The 26,073-nt window shown below is 35.8% G+C and overlaps 1 protein-coding gene and 1 pseudogene across 1 annotated transcript; both read right to left on the minus strand.

The window, feature by feature from the left end:
* Nucleotides 1-396: 396 nt before the first annotated feature.
* LOC143579974 (HVA22-like protein a) lies at nucleotides 397-3,079 on the minus strand. The gene is made up of 5 exons (XM_077063139.1): nucleotides 3,007-3,079; nucleotides 2,892-2,918; nucleotides 2,501-2,623; nucleotides 618-858; nucleotides 397-515 (listed from the first exon to the last, which is right to left on the minus strand). Exons 1-5 carry the CDS (start codon nucleotides 3,060-3,062, stop codon nucleotides 450-452), a joined length of 513 nt encoding a protein of 170 aa, XP_076919254.1. The 5' UTR covers nucleotides 3,063-3,079; the 3' UTR covers nucleotides 397-449.
* Nucleotides 3,080-24,394: 21,315 nt separating this feature from the next.
* LOC143579976 (zinc-finger homeodomain protein 11 pseudogene) lies at nucleotides 24,395-25,222 on the minus strand (annotated as a pseudogene).
* Between the last annotated feature and the right edge of the window lie 851 nt (nucleotides 25,223-26,073).

Raw genomic sequence — 26,073 nt, forward strand, 5'->3', positions numbered from 1 at the left:
CAGTGCATGATAAAATTTAAAACCGGCCCTTTGAAAATTTGGGCCTCGTGCCACTGCACGGGCCGCACGACCCAAAAACCGTCTAGCTCCCTTCTTAAGCATATTGTAAGTGAATTTATCATTTGAATTTGCATCGTCAATAGTGATAACCATTTTTAAAAGTTTTGTCGTATTGCCGATTAACTATCAAAATACATACATACATAAGACAGATGTTTGTTGTAGCCACTTCGTTTCTTACTAAGTAGACAATAAACTCATAATACATTGTCAAATTAACTTGGAGGATAAATATAGTTTTCACCTTACAAGTTTGAACTAACAACAAACAACAATAGTCTTTATAAAAAGAAAACAACATTTGAAGTAACCTTATAAGTTATAACACTAAACCCTCAATAGCAAATAACATTGGAGATAAATAAGATTCTTTGTTACTAGATCGATGTTTAATATCCATAATTATCATCGAAAGTTGTGTAACCTCCCCTCCTTGATCTTGCTTCTCTATCAGCCTACAAATTTAACACAAAACCTTGTTAAATTATTTATACTCCAACTCTTGGTGTAAATAATTAAATGCACACCTAAGACATGGCTAGTTAAATGGTAGACACCCTACTTATAAGCCTTTCAAACTCCTCGGGTCCATTTTCCGCGATGTATTTTTCTGCAGCAGTTAATATATCATCTGGTTTACTGAAAATGCTCTTCTTTCGTGGTACGTACCACATTTGAACTTGCGGATTTTTGTAAAATGGTCTGATGAATCGCTTATAAACGTATGCAGCTCCATTGAAATACGGTAGTACTAACCAACATGTAGCAAACAACTTTGCATATGGCCAGATTGGGAACCTAAATCATGAACATTTTACTAAAAACATTAATGACATATTCTTTGGAAAAACTGAAATGAAGAACAAAACAACGTCGGTGGATAATGTTTTTTGTGTATTGAAAAAATGAAAACCAGATCTGTTTATAGAGAGATTACAACTAAAAAGTTATGTAACGATAACGATATTCATACTATGTATAGAATAATGACATAAAACGTACATCAACGTGTGTATATATATATATAATAAATCAAATAATAATAATATATAATAACTACAATCTACCTATTCTAATAAAGTAAAATAAGTGTGGACACATGTCATGCTTTGGTTAATTCTCACAATTTTTTCCCCTCCAAAACTAATATACCCTAATATATGTAATAAATCAATAATTATTCACTTTCCTTTTACACTATATTTATATAATATTTATATATTTTTATAAATATAAATATTAACATATTATTTTACTGTATATTTCAAAATATACTTGGTGAATTCCAAAAATTAACAACAAAACATATTTATCAAATGAAAATTGTTTCGGGTTTTTTGTGGAACTTAAATTTGATTTTATGGGTTAAAAGTTGGTAAATAAATTGTTTGGTACAAGTTGACTATATTAAGGTCAAAATTTGTTATGGGTCAAAAATGAAAGTTGAGTATTTTTAAAAGTTAGAGAATGCAAAATAGATTTATCGTCAAATTTGTTATGGGTTCAAAATGTTGACTTTAAAATGTCAAAAGTATGAAAGTTAGAATTTTAAACATGATATGGGTTTCAAATTTATTTTTAAGGGCATTTTTTGATATAATCAAAATGTTCGGGATTTGGCAAATTGACTATTTTTTCCTCTAACTATTAAAATTTAAGAAAAGATTGCGAACACTTTCGATATGCCACCCCCGTGTCTATCAATACTTCTAACTTTTATCAAATTTGAAATATTTATGTCAACACTAATTTTTTTCCTTTAATGGTGATCAGAACATTGTATGGGAAGCATGCCATGCAAAACTATGCTCAAATGAAAAAATATTTAACATGTTATTTTTTATATTGTAATTATAACAAAATTGAAAAGCTCTTTGAAACTTATCAATATCTTTTTCATGGTGTAGTTTAGAAAAACATAGTTCTTGAATAACATCTATTGTTACAATTTAATGTTCTACTTTCCTTTGATGGGTGGTAAATTGATAAATATATCAATAAAGGTATCGTCTCTTTTGTATTTAGGCTGAGTGGTTAGAACTACTATCGTATGATAAGTCTTATTTCCAAAATTGGTTCATAACCAAAATTCTTTCAATTATACATATATGACATTGAGAATGAATTTTTCAATAGAAAGAAGCATTCTCGTGTACGTTTTTGCACGGGCATGTTTTTATTAAGTTCATTTAAAAAAATTATTTTGTGATATAAATAAAATCAATTTATGTACATATTGTATAGATACAAGCATAGATGTAATACATTTTTTTTCATACACGCTATATAATTATTTGTTTTACTTATAATTTTATAATTCGAATTATCTCATGTGTGACACGGGCTCTAAAACTTGTAAATAATAAACTAGAATAAAATTCCTGGTTATTTATCTTAATCTTTAAGCTAAAATGAAGTAAGAAAAACAAGATTTATTTACCACTCAAGAAGCTTTGAAAATGTAAGCTCAAATAGAGTGATCAACGAGTAGAGAACCCAATAAGTGAGCCATTGTTGGTCGTCCGCTTGAGACCTTGTCTCTATAGCCTTGACTGAAGCATATCTGCAGGTCAAACAAAAACAACCAATCCACCAAATATGAATGCAACAACTAATGTTTAACGTACAGATCAAATTTTTGATTTTTTTATTGTGTTTCACCGAAATGGAAGTCAATGGATGACAAACTACACCACTGGCGTTTTTTGAATAGCAAAACTAAGTTGGACACGACATAACAATGCATGACTCATTGGACATGAATGGTTATGATTAAACCAAAAAAAATTGTAGAAGTAACTTTTATGACATAATAAAGAACAAGTACTTACAAAGGATAGACAAGAGCAATCACAGGCCTGTCAAACAAACAATATAGAAGCACATCAAATAATGTCCGGAAAGTAACAGAGTTTGATCAGTTTAATGCTAAGGTTGATAAATTACCCAACAAGGACATCAATGTTCTTAGCCACCACAGAGAAAAAATTTTGGGAACCCATATTAATATGTTTTAGGAAGTTACAGACAATGGGGTTTTTATAACAATAAAAGAATGATATATTAGTCTTAATGCATGACGTGGAAATTGTTACCCAAGTAGTGTTTTATATCTGTAATTATTGTTGGTGTTTTATTTTATATTTTTTAAAAAGGCGTTTTCATGGTGACATGATTTCATCTTTTGACTCTGTTTCCATACCTTTTATAGATAACTACTCTGAAGAAGAGAATTTTATACCATGTAACTATATAAAATAATGACACGAATGGAAAATAAAAATGAAGAAGAAAGTGATTTTTATTGTTTAAGAATCAAAAATTACAATACAATGAAAACAAACAAACTATATGTATACATCAACATGTAACACCCGTTAATTTTCGGTTTATGATTTAAAGCGTGTAGAGTATGTACACCTCTCGGCATTTAACCGACATTCCTCGGAAACTCCTCGTCATCCCGGTACGTAAATTATTTAACTTTCCCTTTCAAGTTGCCATATCTTTCAATTTGGAGGGGCTATGATGAAACATTTTTATTATATCATAAAAAACTTAAAACCCTAACTCCCCCCTCACTTCTCTTGTCCGATCGGCGCAACCACAGCCACCACCACCCTCCGATTTTCCTTTTTGCAGCCGAGGTTTGAGCGTAAAACTTCAATTGAAGATTAGTACTATGTCCATACAAGTCTTTTACACCTTAATTGATCTTTATATCGCGCGTATTGATCGATAAACGGCTTGTTTTAGGTTAACCGGGTGGCTGTCCAAATGAGCGGTTTCGGGACTGTTTTGATTGAGGTTTTTACACCAAAATCTTCCTAGGTATGTCTAGTATAACATACTTTAAAATCATGTTCATTGGTGTTCGTTTGATTGGTCAACTAGTTGTAGTTTGAAAGATTGTTTTCGGTTGACTAGAATAGTAGATTGTTGCGTTTAACGCGAGATATGAAGTAAGTGATAACCAATTCAGTTCGGATAGCTTCAGTTTAGTGTACGGGCTGTTGGAAAATGATTTTTATAAGTATTGGGGCTGAATTGGTTGTCGGTTACTCAAACGGGTCGGTACAACGCGAATTTGCGTTTATTGAATAGTTGGTGCGTTGTACTTGTGAGTTACCGACCCATTTGACTCGTGTAGCGTCGTGTGGACTAGTTGGCTGTGTATTTATCATATCGGGTCCACACGGGACTGAGTTGGATGTTAGTTGCCTAAACGATTCTTAAACGCGCGTGTTAGTATCACCTAGTGCTTCCGGGGTAATTTGGGAATTCTTTATTCCCGGGAGTATCTAAGGGTAGAGATGTTCAAAACGGTTTGGGACTAGGAACCGGAACCGGTTCCTATATTCAAAACCCCATTATAAACCGGTTCCAGGCTCGAACCGGTTAGGGAACCGAACCGGTTCTCCCACCCTCGGACCCCTAACCTATCTAACCGGTTCTTACCGGTTCCTAAACCGGTTCCTGTACTGTAACCGGTTCCAACCGGTTACAGTGTAAAAAAAATTTTTTTTTTTCGTTTTTCGTTTGCGATTTGGATTCTAAACTACGATTCGTATTTGTATAACATGAAAAATAAAAAAAACAATTAACATAAAATTCATTTTATTTACTTTAAGAAGTTCAAAAAAAAAGGTTACATGTTTTAAAATCTTCAAAAACAAACTAACAAAACATTAAACTTATAAATATAAAGTTGTGACATATTATTTCTAGAAAAACCTTCTTGTTCGTCGTAATTATTGAGCGGCGACTTCTTCCTCGGAATTACTTGTAGAAATGCCTTCTTGTTCGTCGTGCACTCGAACATCAAGTGGTGTTTCATCTTCGAGAGTGGTTACGTGTTGAATACGATCGATTGAGTCCAAGTGATCCTTTAAGCAAATGCACATCTCCACCGACTCCGAATTTAGTCTTGTTCTTCTCACCGATATTACCCTGCCACTAAGAGAAAAAGCGGATTCCGAAGCTACCGTAGAAGCTTGGACGGTTAGTAAATCACGGGCCATGGTGGCAAGAATCGGAAACTCGGTTTCCTTTACCTTCCACCAAGCCAAAACATCAAAAGTGCCATATTCCTCTTCGGATAAACCGGTAGAGTAATCATTTGCACTATACCTTCCTAGTTCGCTTGAAGGGGTGTTACCCCTTTGTTTTTTAGCCGTTACGTTGCGAACGGTGTTCATAAGGCTAATCATGGGATCTCGTACTCTAGTAGCACTTGAACTTGATGAAGACCCCCCCGGCATAGGCATGTGTATGTTTGACCCATATTTATTTAAATAAAAGTCATACATAAATTTAAAATTCAAGTTAAAATAATTTTTTGCCTCTGTTGAAAAGTTTGGGTCAACTTCATGCATATCTAAGGCTGAAAAAATTTCGTCTATCACACATTGAACCCCCGTAACATTTAACATTGGGTTTAAAGCGGCGGCGCAAGTAAAAACTGGTGGCAATTCAAGAAAGTATTTTTTTAATTTAAACTTCATTGGTAATATAATGTTTGAAAACATTGGACTTTTATATTCAAATTCTTTAAGATTGTTAACCATTAAAAATAACTCCGAAAGAACCAAGGGACTTGTCGGATAATACGTTCCCGATAGTTTCGTAGTTGATGTTTTAAAAACTTCAAGAAAAGTCGATAAGTCATTGATAATTTCCCATTTCTCATTTGAAAAGGGATTGCCAAATCATTCTCGGCAAGACTAGAATGAAACATTTGTAAAGTTTCTCTTTGTTCCAAAGCACTTTGAAACATTATGCAAGTGGAATTCCATCGATGAGGTACATCCCAATTAGCTCCCGAAGCTTTTCTTCCCGTATCTTTACAAAATTTTCTATAATCCATTTGTCTTTTTTTACTTTTCTTAAAAACTTCATGTATCATTAGTCTAAAATCGTTTATAACCGATGTAACCTCATCTGAAGCAAGTCCGTCTTGCACGATTAAATTAATGATATGTGCAACACACCTTGAGTGAAAAAATACACCATTGCAAATCGGCGTATATTTTAATTTTAATTTATCAACCGCCGATGTATTATTCGACGCGTTATCAAATGCCATTGAAAATATTTTATTTTCTAGTTTATAAGTTTTTATAACATAATCTAAAATTTCAAACAAATTATCTCCCGTATGTGGATACTCAAAGAGTTCGAAAGCAATGGTGCGTTTCATCATTTCCCACGATGACGGGTCTACCCAATGAGCGGTGACACAAAGATAAGATTCGGGTAGACCATGTGGAGCCGACCAAACATCACTAGTTAAGTTTATTCCCGTATTTATATTTTCAAAATATGCAATTAGTACCTCTTTGGCCTTCTTCCACAATTTTAAACAATAACATTTAAGAGTATGACGACTTACGTGAGTGTATTGTGGTTGAAGCGTATCTCGAATCATGGCGGTTAAGCGAGGGTTGTCGAAGTGGCTAAACGGCAAAGCTTCTTGAATCACAAACTTCGCCATACGATCTTGAACTCGATCAATTTGGTATGTAAATATTCCGCCTTCACTATCCATTTGCGTTTGTTGCGAATCGACGTTCTTTTTCAACGCCTTGCAATACGGTTTTTCGATGTGTTTCTTCAAATTTGAATTCGAAAGTGGGTTTAAATAAACCCCACAAAACTTGCACCGAGCCTTCAATGAATGGTCACTCAATTCAACCAAATCCCAATTGCACCAAATCTCTTGATTACGATTATGAGGTACAATACGAACGAAACTTGGTTCGGCGTTGGAACCTTGACCAACCGATGATTGTGAGGCAGCCATAACAACAAATATGAATATAGAAGAAGAGAAAACAAGAGATTAGAGAACTCAAAACGTTGTAATAGCGTTTTTTTGTATTTTTTTGCTTTCGGGTTTACGTTTTGAGTGTTGTGATGAACCCATGACACCAAATACCTATTTATACTAGTAGTGGGGTGCTTGGGGGAGCCAAAAAAACGGCTATTTTTGACCCCAACGGTCAAAAAACGGCCAAAAAAACGATTTCCAACGGCTATACTCGATCCAACGGCTAGAACCGGTTAGGAACCGGTCCCGGATGGAACCGGTTAGGAACCGGTTCCGGTTCGGTTCCGGTTCCTACCCGCCCCCACTCAGAAACGCAAGAACCGGTCACGGATCATCGGGTTGAATCAGATAGGGTCCGGTTCCTACAAAAAACGGGTAGGAACCGGTTCGGTTCCGGTTCGGGTCTACCGGTTCGGTTCCAGGAACCGGTTTGAATGATCATCTCTATCTAAGGGTCATCTTGGTGGATGTAAGGCCCCAGGGGCTGTTATGAATGAGTTTGTTGAGGTTGAGGTTGTAGGTAACTCGAACCATGTTAGGACGTCTCGTAGGATAAACGAGTCCTTTCGATGTCATTTGTGATGATTGTATGTTTACCGGCAGGCGTTTGAATTTTGGGGATACTTAGGGTTCTCTAGCTCGTGGTGAATTCGTGCCTTGTGTCAGGTGAGTTCATGATGCCCCTTTTTAATCTTTTTAAGTTTTTGGGCTAGCATGCACACCTAAGCGATTTTGCTTGATGATATTATGGTATGTTTGTATGTATTATTGTATGGCCAATAATTGGCGATGTTATTAGTCGTTATCGACTAAGGATGTTTACGTATGCCTACTTTGTGTTTGCATACGTTGGATGAGATGTTACGTGTTTGGGTTGTACGTATGCTCGACCCTGATGTTATTACTTGGATGATATATATATAGGGATGTAATTATAAGGATGTGTGTGTGTGTGTGTGTGTGTATAAGAATGATTATTTATTGATGATGATGGCCTAACTGTTATATCCCGTTTATTTTAAAACTATTGGAATGACTATTATGATTATTATTATGGATGTTAATTAATAAAACTTGAACTCACTCCGCTCAAGCTGACTTTATGTGCATGTTAGTTTGAGTTTCAGGTTAGGAGGTGGATGCATTACCGCTTGGAGGTGCACGAAGCTACTTGGACGGTGGAGGGCATGCTTAGTCGGAAGTTTTAATAATAATAAACATTTTTCTTTTAATGTTTTATTAAATACATTTCAAATTGGTTTTGGGCATAATTCCTGGTTTTTGGAACTTGTTTTATTAATTATGATTTTCCACTGAATTATACTCTGAATTGGTTATTTTAATAGAATGAACTGTTTTTAAGTTTAAGTATTTTTGTAAGTATTTTGGATGAATACCAACTGTAGGATTCCTGGGATTCGGGGTCTTACAAGTTGGTATCAAAGCCATGGTTCGAGGGATCCGAGCATCCTCGAATGCTTGGACTCGAACTGTAAGGGAAGAGACTAGTATGCCCACCGCGAGTAGCTGCACGCCAAGAGGTAACTTTAATTGTTAGTCATTCCTTCGAATTTTAAAGTTCTAGTATGTGATTAATTGTTTAAGTGTTAGATAGAATGCTAATGTGACTAGGTGCAGGGGGTGATTAGGACGGGTGGGTAAAGTAAACGACTAATTACACCTGATCAACGTCATTAGTAGTTTACCTTTACCTTACATGTTCTAAATGCCACTTGTACTTGACCGTGTTAAAATTTTGTCTTTGTAGGGATAAGTCATGGTTAATACTCTTGCATCTAAGAAAGGCCTTCCGAGTGTTCGTGGTCGTGGTCGTAAGCCACGTGCCAAAGCTGAGAGTGAAATTCCTACTCCCCAGCAGGAGGAAACCCCGATTCATGAGGAGGGGGATAACCCCGCCTTTGATCCTGCTATGCGCGTGGCTATCGCGGATGAGGTTTACCAGGTGCTCCATAGAGCCATTCCCGAGATTGATGCTGAGGCCGTTAGGGCCATGGAGGAGTCTTTGGTTGGTAAGAGTTCGGGTAAGGAAAGGAAGGGTAAGGAGACGCTGGTCGATGAGGAGGAGGAGGTGTATGTGCCGAGTGGGGATGAAGATGATGTGCGGACTATTAGTGTGTCTACCCGGGGTTGTTCATATGGGGACTTTAAGAAATGTGACCCTCCTTCTTTCGATGGTACAAAGGATGCGTTGGCAGCACATCAGTGGGTGAGAGAGATGGAGGCCGTTCTGAGAGTTAGTAAATGTAAGGGGGATGACATGGTAACTTATGCCACTGCCTCGTTTCGTTCAGAGGCGCTGTGTTGGTGGGATAATCTGGCGCAGGCTATGGGTGATCGTTCCATTAGGAGGATGACTTGGGATGAGTTGAAGAAGTTGGTTCTTGATCAGTTTTGTCCTCCGCACGAATTGGATAAGATTGAACAGGATTTCTTGACCTTAGAGGCGGGCAGTATGATGCATCGGGAGTATACCACTAAGTTTAATAAGATGGCTCGTTTATGTCCCAATTTGGTTACTCCCGAAGCCAAGAGGATTAAAAAGTATGTGAAGGGGCTTCCGGCAGATATTCGTAGGGGTGTGGTGACCACCGACATGAACTCGTTTCATTCGGTGGTTACCCTAGCAGGTACATTGTATGATCATAGGGAGAAGTTACCGCCAACCGAGGCTAGAATGTCATGGAACTCAAATTCGTACGGTAAGCGACCCGGGGGAAGCAATTTTAATTCGGCTGAGAAGAGGGTAAAGACTGAGACTTCGGATTTTTAGAGGGATGCGGTGTTTGGTAATTGCAAGAAGTGCAAGAAACCGCACAAGGGGGAATGTAAGGTTGGGTCTGGTTCCTGTTTTCGATGTGATAAGGTTGGACACCCCCATTTCGAGTGTCCGACGTTGACCTGTTTCCGCTGTAAGGGTGCCGGCCACTTGGCATCAAACTGTCCTACCAGCAAGGCGGGGGGGGGGGGGGGGTCCGGTCAGGGGACTTCCTCGAGGGGGAAAGTGGAAGAGAAGCCGAAGGTCAGGGCGAGGGCCTTCAACATCTCCAAGAGAGAGGCAAAGGACGATGCGGACGTTGTTTCAGGTACTTTTTCCTTATTCATCTTTTATTCCACCGTTATAATTTCTCATTCCTTTGGAATCGTATATGATGATCATGTAGCTAAGCAGTAGTATAATATTATCCCAGGTACCTTTTTACTTGATGAATTACAGGCATCGGTCTTATTTGATTCGGGTGCCAGTAAAAGTTTTGTGTCTGCCGTTTTTCTGTTCCTTGTTAAATAAATCACCCGAGCATGTAGTCGATGTGTTTGAGGTTGAGGTCACCGTAGGAAAGTCCGTTTTCGTGTCTAGGGCTATTCAGGGTTGTTCCATCGAGTTGTCTGGGTATAGATTTCCGGTGCGGTTGTACTTGATGCCGCTTGGCTGTTTCAATGTGGTGCTTGGGATGGATTGGCTCGCAAGTGTTGATGCTCAGATCGTTTGTGGTCAAAAAATTGTACGTCTAAGGTCCCCGGATGGGACCCAAATTATGGTCTTCGGTGATCGGAATGGTGCGACGCCACATATCATATCTATGCTTAAGGCGGGGAAACTGATGCAGCGGGGGTGCGGGGCGTATCTGGCGTATGCTATAAACATAAAAACTGCGGTGGCTACCGTCGGTGATGTTCCTATTGTTCGGGATTTCCCGGATGTATTTCCAGATGATTTGTCAGATGTGCCGCCGGATAGCGAGGTCGAATTCCAGATAGACCTGGTACCAGGCGCAAAACCTGTTGCTCGAGCCCCTTACCGTCTAGCACCAAATGAAATGAAAGAACTTATGGCTCAATTGGAAGACTTGCTCGACAAGGGCTTCATTCAACCGAGCATCTCACCTTAGGGTGCCCGGTCCTGTTCGTTAAGAAGAAGGACTGTAGCATGCGGATGTGCAATGACTACCGTGAATTGAAATAAACTCATTGTTAAAAATCGGTAACCTCTCCCAAGGATCGACGACTTATTTGATCAGCTCCAAGGAGCTAGTTGGTTCTCGAAGATCGACCTTAGGTCCGGGTATCAGCAGTTGAAAATTCGTGAGGAAGATATCCCTAAGACTGCCTTCCGCACTCGTTATGGGCATTATGAATTCCTCGTGATGTCTTTCGGTTTGACCAACGCACCGGCTGCGTTCATGGATCTTATGAACCGGGTGTGTAGGCCGATGCTCGATCGTTTGGTTATTGTGTTCATCGAAGACATTCTTGTGTATTCCAAAAGTAAAACCGATCACGCCGGTCATCTCGCAGAAGTTTTGGAAGCTTTGCGAAAGAACAAGTTGTATGCGAAATTTTCTAAGTGTTCTTTTTGGTTATGCGAGGTTCAGTTCATGTGTCATGTTATTAACCCGAGTGGTATAGGCTTACGTGTATAGGGTAGGCCTTGGGATGATATTATGGTATGTTTGTATGTATTATTGTATGGCCAATAATTGGCGATGTTATTAGTCGTTATCGACTAAGGATGTTTACGTATGCCTACTTTGTGTTTGCATACGTTGGATGAGATGTTACGTGTTTGGGTTGTACGTGTGCTCGACCCTGTTGTTATTACTTGGATGATATATATATAGGGATGTAATTATAGGGATGTATATATATACATATATAAGAATGACTATTTATTGATGATGATGGCCTAACTGTTATATCCCGTTTATTTTAAAACTATTGGAATGACTATTATGATTATTATTATAGATGTTAATTAATAAAACTTGAACTCACTCAGCTCAAGCTAACTTTGTGTGTATGTTAGTGTGAGTTTCAGGTTAGGAGGTGGATGCATTACCGCTTGGACGTGCACGAAGCTACTTGGACGGTGGAGGGCATGCTTAGTTAGAAGTTTTAATAATAATAAACATTTTTCTTTTAACGTTTTATTAAATACATTTCAATTTGGTTTTGGCATAATTCCCGGGTTTTGGGAACTTGTTTTATTAATTATGATTTTCCGCTGAATTATACTCTGAATTGGTTATTCTAATGGAATGAACTGTTTTTAAGTTTAAGTATTTTTGTAAGTATTTTGGATGAATATCAACTATAGGATTCCCGGGATTCGAGGTCTTACACAATATATGCGGCACATATGTTATGGGCGTATAACATACGCGCTGCATAACGTATGCGGCGCATATGTTGAGGAGCAAAACATATGTGCTCACCCCCCCCCCCAAGTTGGAGGTTGAGAAAGCCCCTACTTGCGCAAAAGCTTGTGAAAATGAGGCCCTGGTAAGCTCTTTGTAAAAAGGCTTACAGATTATATGATTTTGATACAAACAAGGTTATCATATCAAAAGATGTCGTTTTCTTCGAAGCTTTATTCCCTTCGGTCACCAAATCTAAAGAAAGGAAAATAGAAATGAAGAAAAGAGAAAATTTTATTGTTTCAGAATAAAAAATTACAATACAATAAAAACAAACAAACTATATATATATATATATATATATATATATATATGCGGCGCATAAGTTGAGGAACAAAACATATGTGCTCACAACTATGTGAATGACAAAAGGTTACCTTAACTAAGTAATGACACGCATTTATATGTAAATTATAAGGGTAATGTTAATGTAAAAGATAATAGTTTTGTAAGAAGCATAAGAATAAATCTAGGTAACTGGATCTAAGATTTAATGGTTGAGATTAATAGTTTTTAAACACTATATAGTTTTCTATTTACATGATTTAGTGTCCTAATTAGATGGCGTGTTTTATTTTAAAGTTTTCTCACGTTTATCACAAAACAATTATTTTTTATTTGAATTCTCTTCTTATAACTCTTGTTATTATTATAACTATGCATATAACTGAACATGCACAAACCCAAACACACTTCACGTATCATGTCTTTTCAACCGCACTCATCGAACATCATGTATAATAAAAGTGAAACTATATATAATCCGTTTTTAAATGATTTCACATTCAGTTTTTGAAGTCAACTAGACATGATTCGTCGAAGCTGGTGACAATAGATATCAGTACCTGGCCGACGATCAACAGGTGATGAAGATGTAGCGGTAACGACTAATATGATGGTCAAGTGCTTTTACAGGGTTTTGTAATATTTTTGTTATATAGGTGTTACCTTTTCCTTTAAAAAAGGACTATATAACCTTTTTGTTTAGAAAGTTATTTATGAAAAAAGAAATAATAATAATAAAATATGAGTTAAATTTGTCACAAAACCCATTTATAAACATCTGAAATATAAAAAAATTCAGAAAAATAAAATATTTGAAAAGCGTATAAATGTCTACAAGCTAACATGTAATAGATCAATGTTTACGCGTTATAATTACTTTTCATCTTATATATTTGTAAATTTCATATATTAAAATTTCTCAAAACGTCCCTTCCCTTGTAATATATATATATATATATATTAGTCGAGAAAGGTAAATATATAAAGTCGGAGAAAAAGTCAAAAAAAGGAACTGAAAAGGTTGAAAATATGCAAGCAAAGGTGAAAGTAGGTTGGAAATTTGGGAGCAAATTTTGTTAGAATGGAATCCTATGGGTCGTCAAAAAAGAGGCACCGAAAGAAAATTGATCTATACAAGATTTATAATTTTTTAAGGTTTTAAATTATACAAATAACCTAGTATGCAACACAAGACTAAGGAAAGTAATTTATCAGATAAAGATGTTATGTGTACACTTGTTGCTAGGTAATCAATAACCAAAAACAAACATAGTCGGTTGCAAGAATATAAACACGAGAAATTTACGTGGTTTGATTGGCTGACTTATGCTCACGAGATGCAATGTGGTATTTTATTATTACTATTTGTCTCATTCATGAGAATTTACAAATGCAGAAGACGATATAAATAGATAAAATATTAGGGTTTACAAAACCAATAATGAACTAAATTAAACAAAACCAGTCAAGTCTTCAATTTAATCAATTTGTAATTTTAGTTTATCTTCTAGCCGGACCCAAATCAAAGCTTCGCTAAATCCAACGACATTAATCTCAATGAACCGGTTAGTAGGATAGAATTGCCTAAAATTTTGAAGTGTAGGGTATATATTGACACAAAACCTATGGAATCATAAATATTTGTAATAGCTCTATTTGTTTTGTAAGTTTCAAATATTCTAAAAAACTAGGTTAGAATACGCCGGTGGTAATGAATCAAAACCAATAAATATAATAATACATTACAAACATTTCATACAATAAGAAAGAGTTAAGTGTTATTTTGGTACATGTGGTTTGAACAACTATGTAACTTTAGTACCTATATTTTATTTTATGCAAATGATTATCCCAGTTTCAAAAAACATGCATTTTTAATACTTTTTTTTAACTCTGTTTATTTTATCAGTTAAGTCAAGAGTACTTTGGTAATTTTGTAATTTTCTTAATTTTTTCTTTTCTTTTAAACGCCTTCCCTCAATCTCCCTTTTTAAATGTCGGCAACATTCATCGATCCCCACCGGAAGTCCACTGCCGGAAACTACGTCAGTTCGTCAAAGAACGCACCAAGTTTGCTGGAAATGTCCGTGAACTCCATCGTCGTCGTCACTTCGTAGTGAACCATAATAAGCCTAATCCGTCGCTGCTCGTTCTTCCAAGGTCACCAGTGATGGCGGTTAGGAAGTCCGATGGCTGCTGCCATATCTCCGACAGTAGCAGCAGCGGTGGCGACAATCTGGTTCAATTGGTGGCGATAACGATGACGATGACGATGGCGGTGACTATAGCGGCTAGGGTTCCGCCACAGTATCCGACAATGCCGGAGAAGAATGAGCAGCGACGGATTAGGCTTATGATGGTTCAGTACGAAGCGACGACGACGATGAAGTTCACGAACATTTCTGGCAAACCTGGTGTGTTCACTGACGAGCTAAAGTAGTTTCCGGTAGTGGACCTCTGGTGGGGGTGAATGTCGCCGGCATTTAAAAGGGGGGATTGGGGGAAGGCATTTAAAAGAAAAGAAAAAATTAAGAAAATTACAAAATTACCAAAGTACCTTTGACTTAACTGATAAAATAGACGGAGTTAAAAAAAGTATTAAAAATACAAGTTTTTTGAAACTGGGATTGTCATTTGCATAAAATAAAATATAGATACTAAAGTTATATAGTTGGTCAAACCACAGGTACCAAAATGACACTTAACTCTACTATAAAATTACAGATAATATATATACGTACCACAGAAATTACAGATGATTACATTTCACGACTTTGTTGATACATTTTTCATATAAACATTGTAGAAAGGATGAAAAATTTTCATATTACTATTAGGTCCATTTTTTAAAACTTATTACTTTAGGCCCGCGTTATTTCATTTTCTCTGCCCGTTTTATCTATTTGCTTCAGGGCCCGTGTTTAAAGAGTTAAAAATGACGATGAGATATTTTTTTGACCATTTAACGCTTATTGCATGAGATGTGGTAATTACAATATTAGTAAAAAAAGAAGAAGCAATATATGTTACTATTGTTAATTGCTAACTATTATACTACTAGCTTTTGAACACGTGTATTATACAGGATTTGTTAAATGATAAAAAATAAGATTTGCTATTTGAAATAAATGAACAAAATTAAAAGTTAAAAAGAAATAAAATATATTATACAAATAGTAAGAAGTTTGAAATCTCAAATTTATAAATTTTGATAAAATCTCTTTATATACAACATTTGTTGTTTTATCACAAGTATTCAAATTGTCATTTAATATAAACAAATTTAGACTATGTCTACCCGTTACCCTGAATAATGCAACATATAATGTTCATGAGAAAAAATTGGACGTCTAAGGAACAAAACAACCTTAGAAAAAGATTGTTCATTAATATTTTCTACTAGTTTTTCATATTTTTACTTGTTTGATCTCCATCAATATTTTACTTTTAATTTCGTGAATTTTTTATAAATCAATTGCCAAAATGGTTTTGACCAATGACCCATTGTAGGTAGTAGGAATGAGATTATAATAGAAAATTGACTATTTTATAACCCAATTGCTAAATTAATTTCAACCCATGACCCATGGATAACATGGATTAAGGACAATAAAGATGAGAAATTAGGATTTAATGTGGTCATGATACATCATCATCATTATTTTTGTTTATTAGTAAATTAAGATTAAGATTAGAACGAAAAATTGACTATTTTAACTAATTGTCAAAATGATTTTAAACCATGACCCGTGGATTAAGGAGAATAGAGAATAGAGATTAGAAATTATGATTTAATGTTGTTATGACACATTATCATCTTTATTTTTGTTTATTAGTAGAGTAAGATAAGATTGCTGAATTAATTTCAACCCATTACCCATGGATAACATGGATTAAGGAGAATAAATATTAGAAATTAGGATTTAATGTGGTTATGATACATCATCTTCATTATTTTTGTTTATTAGTAGATTAAGATTAAGATTAGAATGGAAAATTGGCTATTTTATAACCCAATTATCAAAATGATTTTAACCCATTACCCATGAATAGCATGGATTAAGGAGAATAGAGAATAGAGATTAGAAATTATGATTTAATGTGGTTATGACACATCATCATCTTTATTTTTGTTTATTAGTAGAGTAAGATAAGATAATATAAGATAAGATATAACAAATGATAAGTTTGGTGCCGCAAGTGCCATTTGGGGCCACTTAGCGGCACCGAACTGGCCCGCAAATTTTGTTTTGTTTTTTTAGTTCAATCATCATAACAAATGTAACGGACTCTGACCGAACGCCAATTTTTTTCCGGTTCCGGTATTATAACGAACGTGACGGAAACCGACTGAATTCCCGTAGACTCATATTTTTCAATGCCCGGGATCGACAACGGTTGGGTTTTACCAACGCTCGGGTTTTAACGACCAACACCACCCCATTGATCCGCCTCAATTTTTATAATTTTTTTTGTTTATATTTGGTTTTAATTCCAGTAGAATAACGTACGCCACATATCGAATTCCCATTGACTTACCGGCTCAACACTTGAGTTTTACCACCGCCTGAGTTTTACCAACCTTCCCGGCGCATTGCGCCGGGTTATAAACTAGTTATTACTATTATTATTTGTGCCGTCTTAAAAAGAGTAACCGAACCGGCACCTCTAACGTTTAATTGTTTGAAAGGTGAAACCGTTTTTAAAACAATGTTTTATATTATGAATAATCTATCTATCTATATAAATGCATATAAAAAAAAATCTTATGTGTCATTTTTTGGTCGTTCCCCAACCCCTCTCAAACCACCAGATTGCCTAATTTGTGATTTTAGGTTTTTTATGCGTTTGACCTAAATTCGTTGGTATGGGTTTCACCAAACCCGGATAGTCGTTAAATGGGTTATAACATCTCATTAATTTGTGAAACCAATAATAATTTTCGCGGGTCATGGGTCTCACCAAACCCGAATAGTCGTTAAACGGGATAGCATCTCATTTATTTTGTAAAATTACCCATTAATCAGCAAACAATAATTTTCAGGGGTCATTGGTCTTATCAAACCCGGATAACCCTTAAATGGGTCATAACATCTCATTTATTTGTGAAACTTTTTAATCATTAAACTATAGTTTAAGTTTTCTCCTCTACATATCTTCCGTTGCCGTCACCAGTTAACTTCTTATTACCACCCACCATCGTCAACCTCTCATCTCATGCATCAACCACCATCGTCACCTACATCAACCGCGTCTTTTTTCATAAGAAAAATATTTGTGTTCATGTTTATTCGTTTAAAAAAATCAACATGTTAGTATTTGTTTATGTTTGTTAAAAATCTAAAAAACCTATGCATCTCAATTGAAAGAGCCTAAACATTAAAAAAGTATAATTAATATAATAAAGTTATATATATATATAGACAGGGGAGGGATAATTTGATAACCTTGTTGAATTTTAAGAACTTCATTATTAAATATGATTAAAAATGTGATTAAATAGATTAGATTATGTGGTTGAGATTAAATGAGATTAAAAATTTAAAGTATGAGAGAGAATAAAGATGTACAGTGATTACACTAATTTAAACGTCCGTTACACCTATGTAATAAGCCGACTCGGTGTGTAAAAAATTAAGTAATTTTTTACGAACATGTAGCCTACATATATTACGTATGTGTAAAAAAAATTCAAAAAAGAAATTGTTACGTTGAGTTCTTTCGAGTTTTAAAAACTCAAAGTGGTTCTCAAAAGAAATCTCGCATATATATATATATATATATATATATATATATATATATATATATATATATATATATATATATGCACACACACACACACATATAGGGTGGAGTTATAATAAGAAGTGGAATGTGTCTAAAAATGTAAGAAGTAATCTGGTGCGTTAGATTTGGTGATCAGATGGTCTAGATGGAAAGTGGGTTTTATAGGCTGTGTGTTCTATTTTTAATACTTATTTTATAACACTTTTGGGGTATAATCGTCTAGTGTGTTGTATTATATGTGGAAACATAATCAATTTGTGATTATCTTATTTTAATCTTTAAAATACAACACCAAAAACACATTGTAATCTATATTACAGTGTGTTTTAAAACACAACGCCAAATTTTAATCCATATTTAGAACACAACAACAAGAACACCAAGAACAAAAAAACACATTTAACATAAACATACCAATAATTAAAACATAAATTCTAACTATAAAGAAGATTAATTAAAGCATAGCATATTAAGTTGTAAAATGCAATAGAGCCTATGGATCTAATCGCAATACCGATACATAAACTCGTGTTCAATACGTTAAAGTAATAATACATTAATCATGGAGAAAATACATTAATGGAGGATGAGAAGAAAATCCGACAGCATAACAGTACATGAGGATAAATATTGCACAGATCTATAGGAAATTCTCTATGGAAGACCTATTTATAGGCAGGTCTCATTCGTTATACTGTATTAACGAATGAGGCCTCTCATTCGTTAGAACAGTACTAACGAATAAGTCTTCCCCATAGCGAATGACCCCCCATTCCCTAAACACCCTTAGCGAATGGGTATACGTTAACGAATAGCCCTAGTCTTTAACAAATGAGGTCTCATTTGCAAAACATACTTAGCGAATGAGCCTTTATACATTAAATGCAAAGACTAAACTACCCTATCCTATTCGAACTGCGGACAACAAATCTGTGCACTAACAGACTCCCCATTTTCCGTAGCTGTCGAATGCTTTCCAATACTTTAACGTCGAATACTTTAGCGACAAATACGCTAACGTTGAATAAATTAACGACGAATACGTTAAAGTTGAATACTTTAACTGTGAATACTTTAACTGCAAATCATCAGTCGCAATATGTTAACTACCCCTTGACTGATGATTATCGGGGTTATGTAAACAGACAAAATATAACTCGTTGTAAGCAAACCAATAACTTGTAGCTACTCGTATCAGATCTCCCCCTCAAATAAGCATGTCTAGATGATCATCCCGATAATCAAACTGGCATATGTATGGTTCAATCTCTCGAATCAATCAGTAGCTATCTGTCAGCACTGGTAAAGTAAAAATGTCTTTACATTTGACCTCGTCACCATCTTCATGAACAACCCGATCATTCAACATTTTTCACTTTGATCTTCACTCTCTCAATAAAGTTTATCCCAAATTATCACTCTCTGAAGCTTTTCGGCATCCCATTCGTTAGGACGCGCTACTGTTTTGGGCATATGATTATATACGGTAAGTATGTATGTATTAAGGCGATAGACCATTCTAATTTCTGTGAATGAATATGTATTAAGTACGGTAAGTACATACACACGTACGTACGTATGTATGTATGTATGTATGAAAGATTAATAGGTTAAGTATGGAATGTATATCTCTGAATATGTATGTGAAAGAATGTGAATGTATGACATGTTGCCTGTTATACTAGAACTCACACAACGTAGCTGACTTTTAGTGTCCAACAGACAAATAGGATGAGATAGCTGGCTTGAGAATAACACAAGGTTATGAAAAATGGTCTGATAATTGAAGAATGAAGATCTTATAATGTTTCATGTTATGTTTGAATGATTAAAGGCATGTTATGTTTGTTTAAATCAAGATTTGAAGGATTATGTAATGAATGGTTGAAGTTTTAATATTCTTCAAAAAAAATTTAATTAACTTTGATGTTTAGAATTATGCTAATGAGTAAATCAAATGTTAAAATAAATCGGTTAGGTTTAGGGTGCATTAACAAATGAAGGCATTACTGATTACTTTAATCGTTTATCCACAAGCACCCCATCTTTTATTAACATATATATAATTATTATATGTAATCAAACTAATTGTTTGATTATATATATCTAGTGATATCTTTCTGTATTTCTCATTTCAAAACCGTAGTTTTATAATAATATACAGAATAAAATAAAGTAAGAAATCCTGCCTCCCACAACATCCAACCAAAAAAGGAAAGGTGTCAAAGGTACAAATATCCATGCTAATTTAAAATTTAGCTCTAAATCAGAACACAAGTCCTACTCTACTTGCCTTTAAAGTTCAGATTACAGGATAATATATTATAAAATTTACTCATGCCACATCAAATCAAATCATGTATGCTTAATTTACCCTCAAAGTTTGACCTAAAAATGTCAAGGACCACCATTTTTTTCTATCATATGAGCCATGAGGCGTGACATTATTTTCATTTTCAGATAATTCACACTAAATATCTCATATTTTAACCGTTTTTTCAAACAATCATTTAGATTGCTGATGGTCCAGTGACACACTTGATCATCTTCATTTCTTGAATATCAAAGACCATCAACGAAAGAAAATCCACCAAGTGAGAAAACCACCTTGACTAACTTGAAACCCTAATTTTGTCATAAATGGGAGTTTGAAACCCATACTTCTCCCTTTTCAAATGAAGTCTTTGGGTATCTCATCTCAACCATCTAGACCGGGAATCATTGGCTCATACTTTAACTGTATACTAAATTTAAAAGTCCATTCAGTTTATTCATGTTTGTGTTATGTATCTCTCTTGTTAATTACCGTTTATTTATATTGGAGTATGTGTTACGCACATAAATGTCCATAACCCTCACAATTTGCTATGAGTAGGATTTTACAGCATGCACATTTGTTTGTTTGCATAAACAAGTCAAAGCGGTTTAAAGTAGCGTTTTGCACTAGCCTATAAAAATATTGGCATGTGAATAAACGTACTTGACTTGTCATAAAGCTATATTTAAATCAATATATACAAGAAAACTTTATGATGCCTTCTTAATAAATCAAATATGTGAACTTTTTTTACCGTATTAAACTTTATCTTACTACTAGACCAATAGTTCACAGGTTCATTCACTATTTAAATAAGTTATAAATTTGCTTGTTACATGATTTGATAAGTCAAAACATAACAATATTTGAATGCATTTAAATATTTAATGAGAACAAGTATATACATGATGACCAACCATAACTAGATTCCAGCAAGGGCAAAATTGGAACTGAATAAGGTGTTGCTCAAAGATAACCATAACCTAAACAACTTTCCAAATATAGAATATTTAAATATTTTAATTTAATTTACTTGTAACATCCCGAAATTTCAAGATACTATTAATTATATTACTTAATAATAGAGGGAAAGTTTACTCGAATTATCAGGAAATAAATTAAAGAATAGGAGTTGGTATGAATCGGGCTAGTGTTGGGTAATGGATGCGGGTTGTGGACTCGGATTAATAGAGATGGGTTAAATGAGAATGGGCCTTAGGTCCATGGGATTTCAGGGGTATAAATATCCCCTAAACCCAAAATATCTTTCATTTACATCTATTTCTTCACACTCAAAACACAAATATTCTAACCGATCAAGATTCGAAGCCGAGACCCGAGATTTTGTTGATAGATCTGAGTTGGTAAGGTAAGAACAAATCCAACAAAGCTAATATTACTGAAAAGGGTTAGGATTGGATGGGTTAACCGGACCCGAAACCCAAACTGCCCAAATCGGACCCCTAAAACGTCGATTTTAGGCCGATTTGATGGTTGGGATTTGTAGGCGCCGATCATACGATTCCGTGGGTACCAAAATCGAGTTATTTGGCTAAGAAACGAAGGATTTATGGGCAAACAGATCTGCAGCGCGATAACTTCGCCTGCAAGAATAAGTTCGCCTGATGAACTTCGCCTTCAAGCGTAACTTCGCCTTCAAGTGTAACTTCGCCTAAGGATAACTTCGCCTACGGCCAAGTTCGCCTAAGGTTTAACTTCGCCTGAAGCCAAGTTCGCCTAAGGTTTAACTTCGCCTGAAGCCAAGTTCGCCTAAGGATAACTTCGCCTGAAGCCAAGTTCGCCTAAGGTTTAACTTCGCCTGAAGCCAAGTTCGCCGAAGGTTTAACTTCGCCTGAAGCCAAGTTCGCCCGAGGTTTAACTTCGCCTGAAGTGAAGTTCGTTTAGAAAATAAATTAAAAACCTAATGGAAAATGTGTTAAGACAGTTAATGTAAATAAAATTTTTCCAAGCTGACCTGGCAGCTCGACCCCAGCCAGGGGCTCTGCCCCTTGGACCCTGCTAGGGGCTGCCGCCCCTAGACCCCGCTGCCAGGGGCGCTGCCCCCGGACTCCCGTTCGTTGTGGGTAGTAGTTAAGACTGGAAAGATGATATGAGTAGTGATAGTTGTTTGATACGTGTACTTGTTATACAGTCAGCCGTGCACAGCTGAAGAAAGGGATTACGATTAACGGTGAACGTAACCGTGTTCAGGTGAGTTTCTAGCCCCATTCCTTGTTATGTTTTCGGGGCTGTGTGCATACTCGATGTGTTGTTAATACATTTATCCTAAGTGATAAGTGTATGTCATATGTGATATGTGTGATAGATATGAATGATTGTTTGTTGGTACGCGAACGATCTTCGGATATTGCGCGTACTGTCAGGTTAAAAATAAAGGTACGAATATTATATATGGAAGATGTACGAATGTTTCAAATGAATACTTGTCGGGGCGTGAACGATCTTCAGATATTGCACGTAACGACAAGGGGTATGGTTGTTAAATGAATGAGGTAAAGAATGCCTAGAGTGTTCTTATGTTATAATGTAAGTATGTGTATATAGGTACACGGATGGCCTGTGAGTTCTATGTTCGACATGGTAAGTTAGGATGGCAAATCCCTCTAGCTTCTGTCGGACATAGACTCGGCAGGTGATGGCGTAGTTAAGGACTGCGAGCCTTATACGTGATGTAGATGATAGATGTAAATGTAGATAGGTGACAGCATAGGAAAGGGCTGTGAACCTTATACGTGCTGGTTTTGGTAGCATAGGGGAGGACTGCGAACCTCGTACGTGCTATGAGTTAGGTTGCAACATAGGGAAGGTCTGCGAACCTTGTACGTGTTGTGGATGTGTGTCAGCATAGGAAAGGGCTGTGAACCTTATACGTGCTGGTTTTGTAGCATAGGGGAGGACTGCGAACCTCGTACGTGCTATGAGTTAGGTTGCAACATAGGGAAGGACTGCGAACCTTGTACGTGTTGTGGATGTATTTCAGCATAGGAAAGGACTGTGAACCTTATACGTGCTGATTTTGTAGCATAGGGGAGGACGTACGTGCTATGAATTAGGTTGCAACATAGGTAAGGACTGCGAACCTTGTACGTGTTCACGACCTTGAGTACAGGTATAGACGGTGAACTATGAACGTACTCTCGGTAGACTGAGGTTAGTGATTGTAGATATGTATGTATGTATGGTAGCAAGTATGTATGTAGAACAGAAGGGTAACTAGTGAAGTATGGATATGTATCTACAGATATGTATGTATGTGTATGTATTGTATGGCGTTCGATTAACTAGAACTCACTCAGCGTAGCTGACTTTTAGTATGCACGCAGGTGAGCTGATTATAGAGTTAGCATGAGGATGACACACGGCATGGATTGAACGGCTGGCATCTGAAGAAAGAAGTAAAGATGTTTTAAATATAAAGTTTTGTGTTATGGTATCAAAGAAAAGATTTAATGTTTTGTAACAAATGATTGATGTTTTATATTCCGCGAAAAGTTTTAAAAAACTCTGATTTGAAGAACTGTGTTTATGAGTAAATCCGACGCTAAACTAGGGTCACCGGGTTCGAGGCCTTACATAATAAAAAAGCAATGATTAGATGAGTGCAAGAAAAAGAGATTAGGGTTAATGTCAAAGTGCTCTAAATGCCAACTACCCTTGTTTGTTTCATAGCAATTCATTTCTTTGTCAGACAAGTTTGTTGTGTTCATTACTCCTCCGCAAATACTAGGGTCCATCAATCATTCAATAACACATAATAAACAAATTAATCATGATAACTAGTAAGTTGGAAGAAAAAAAAACAAAGAATCATTAAATAACGTATGTTTATTCAATTAACCCCAAAATGGGTACGTATGATATTTATTGTTACAAACTACAAAGTTAAGATGATGAAGACGACCCATGATCTTGATGAGAACTATCATTACTACGTACTAAGGTTATTGCGACCGTGTTCATGGTAGCGGTAGCGGTAGCAGTAGCAATAGCGGCAGTTGTAGCAGTGGCAGCGGTTGTGTCGTTTTCTTTTTTGGCTAAAGTGTTTTTATTATTAAGCATCCAAACTTTAAAAACTCCTCTTCTTATTCCAATCTCATTGCAAAAATCAGCAACCATCTTATCATCACATCTACTCATCTTCCACCCTACTTTCTCAGCAAAAGACAACATCTTGTCTTTCTGATCCTGGGAGAACTTTGTTCGAAACCGCTTCCTGCTACCGATCTTGATGGCCACGGGTGTCTCAGGCGTTGCCACCGTGTGGTTTTGATGATCTGCTGCGGTTTTGAGTGAGAGAAGTAGTCTGGGATATTGGTTGTTTGTTGGTTGGGGAGACGGTGATATTGGTGGCGATGGGGAGGTGGATGTGGACGTTTGGTGAGGGCGGTAGAAACCAATGAAGTGGGACCGGGTGGCTATTGGTTCCCGGCGGTGAAAGTTGCGGTGGCAGCCGCATGCGGCGCATTTATACGACGACGGTTTGGTGGGAACCGGCATGTACTCGCCGCAACCATCCAAGGCGTGGCCGCCTATGTGTGCGGCGTGGTTCTTGAGGCATTCTCTATATGCCACCGCCGTGCACGAAGCGTGCGTAGGTTGCTGGTGGTATGGTTTCCCATTTGGGAAGGATATTAGGTTGGTTGATGGGGAATGAGGTGGGGTTTCACTTTCATGGTGTGGGATGTTGGTGGTGGGGTGTTTTAGGTTCATTGATGCTTAGCTTCAAACACAAAAAATCTTGAAAATTTCAAAGGGTTTTGAACTTCTGATCTTGTGCTTAAGCTCAAATGGTGATTAGAAAAGTCAAATATTAGGGTGTAGAAAAAATGGATTTGGATGATTTGTGCGAAATGGAACAAGAAGATAATTGCATGCTCAAAATGAAAAGCAAATTGGATTATGAGGGGTGTAAGGAATTTATACATCATCTAATAATACACCATGTGGACATGCCTTCCACACAGATAATTTATGGTACTTGATTTAACTTTGTTTTTAAAGAAACAAAAGTATATCTGAAGGTAAATCATTTTTAATGTTATTTGTGTGGTTTATTAAATACTAATTGTAACTGCTTAAGATATTTTCAAATCTTTTTGAACAAGATTAAAAGACTGTTCTTACATTGATTTTGTGTTTATTTTTTATTAATGTAAAGTTTGACTTGATATGAAATTAATTGAAAAATCGTTTTTTAAATGTAATACCTTTATAAAAAAGAAAATTATTATATCAATCTCAAAGTTTGTATTATTCTTTTTATAGTATCATAAATGTCTTTACATCCTTCATTAGTGTATTAATGGTGCCGGAGTGTGTAATAACTAAATCATTAACTGAACTGAAAACCAACAAAATCGAATCGAAATTAACTGATAATCGAAAACTGGTTATTATTTTCTTTCTTTTTTTTTTTGTTTTTTTTGTGCCCTGGTTCACCAAAATTAACCTAACCAAACCAAACTATTCATATTTTCATATATTTTAGCTTTTATATCTCCATTTCATTTATTTTATGTTTTATATCAGCATTTCATGTACCACACGTATATTTCACGTGT

This window comes from Bidens hawaiensis, unplaced genomic scaffold, assembly GCF_021521415.1.
Source record: "Bidens hawaiensis isolate Kalapana, Puna unplaced genomic scaffold, B.hawaiensis_p1.1 tig00030182_1, whole genome shotgun sequence".
In the NCBI taxonomy this organism is placed as follows: domain Eukaryota; kingdom Viridiplantae; phylum Streptophyta; class Magnoliopsida; order Asterales; family Asteraceae; genus Bidens; species Bidens hawaiensis.

Coding starts and splice junctions, on each gene's coding strand:
- LOC143579974 (XM_077063139.1), bottom strand. CDS start 3,062: ATGGGTTCCCAAAATTTTTTCTCTGTGGTGGCTAAGAACATTGATGTC. Junction 2,919..3,006: donor AACATTGATGTCCTTGTTGG/GTAATTTATCAA, acceptor TTTGTTTGACAG/GCCTGTGATTGCTCTTGTCT. Junction 2,624..2,891: donor ATTGCTCTTGTCTATCCTTT/GTAAGTACTTGT, acceptor TTTGACCTGCAG/ATATGCTTCAGTCAAGGCTA.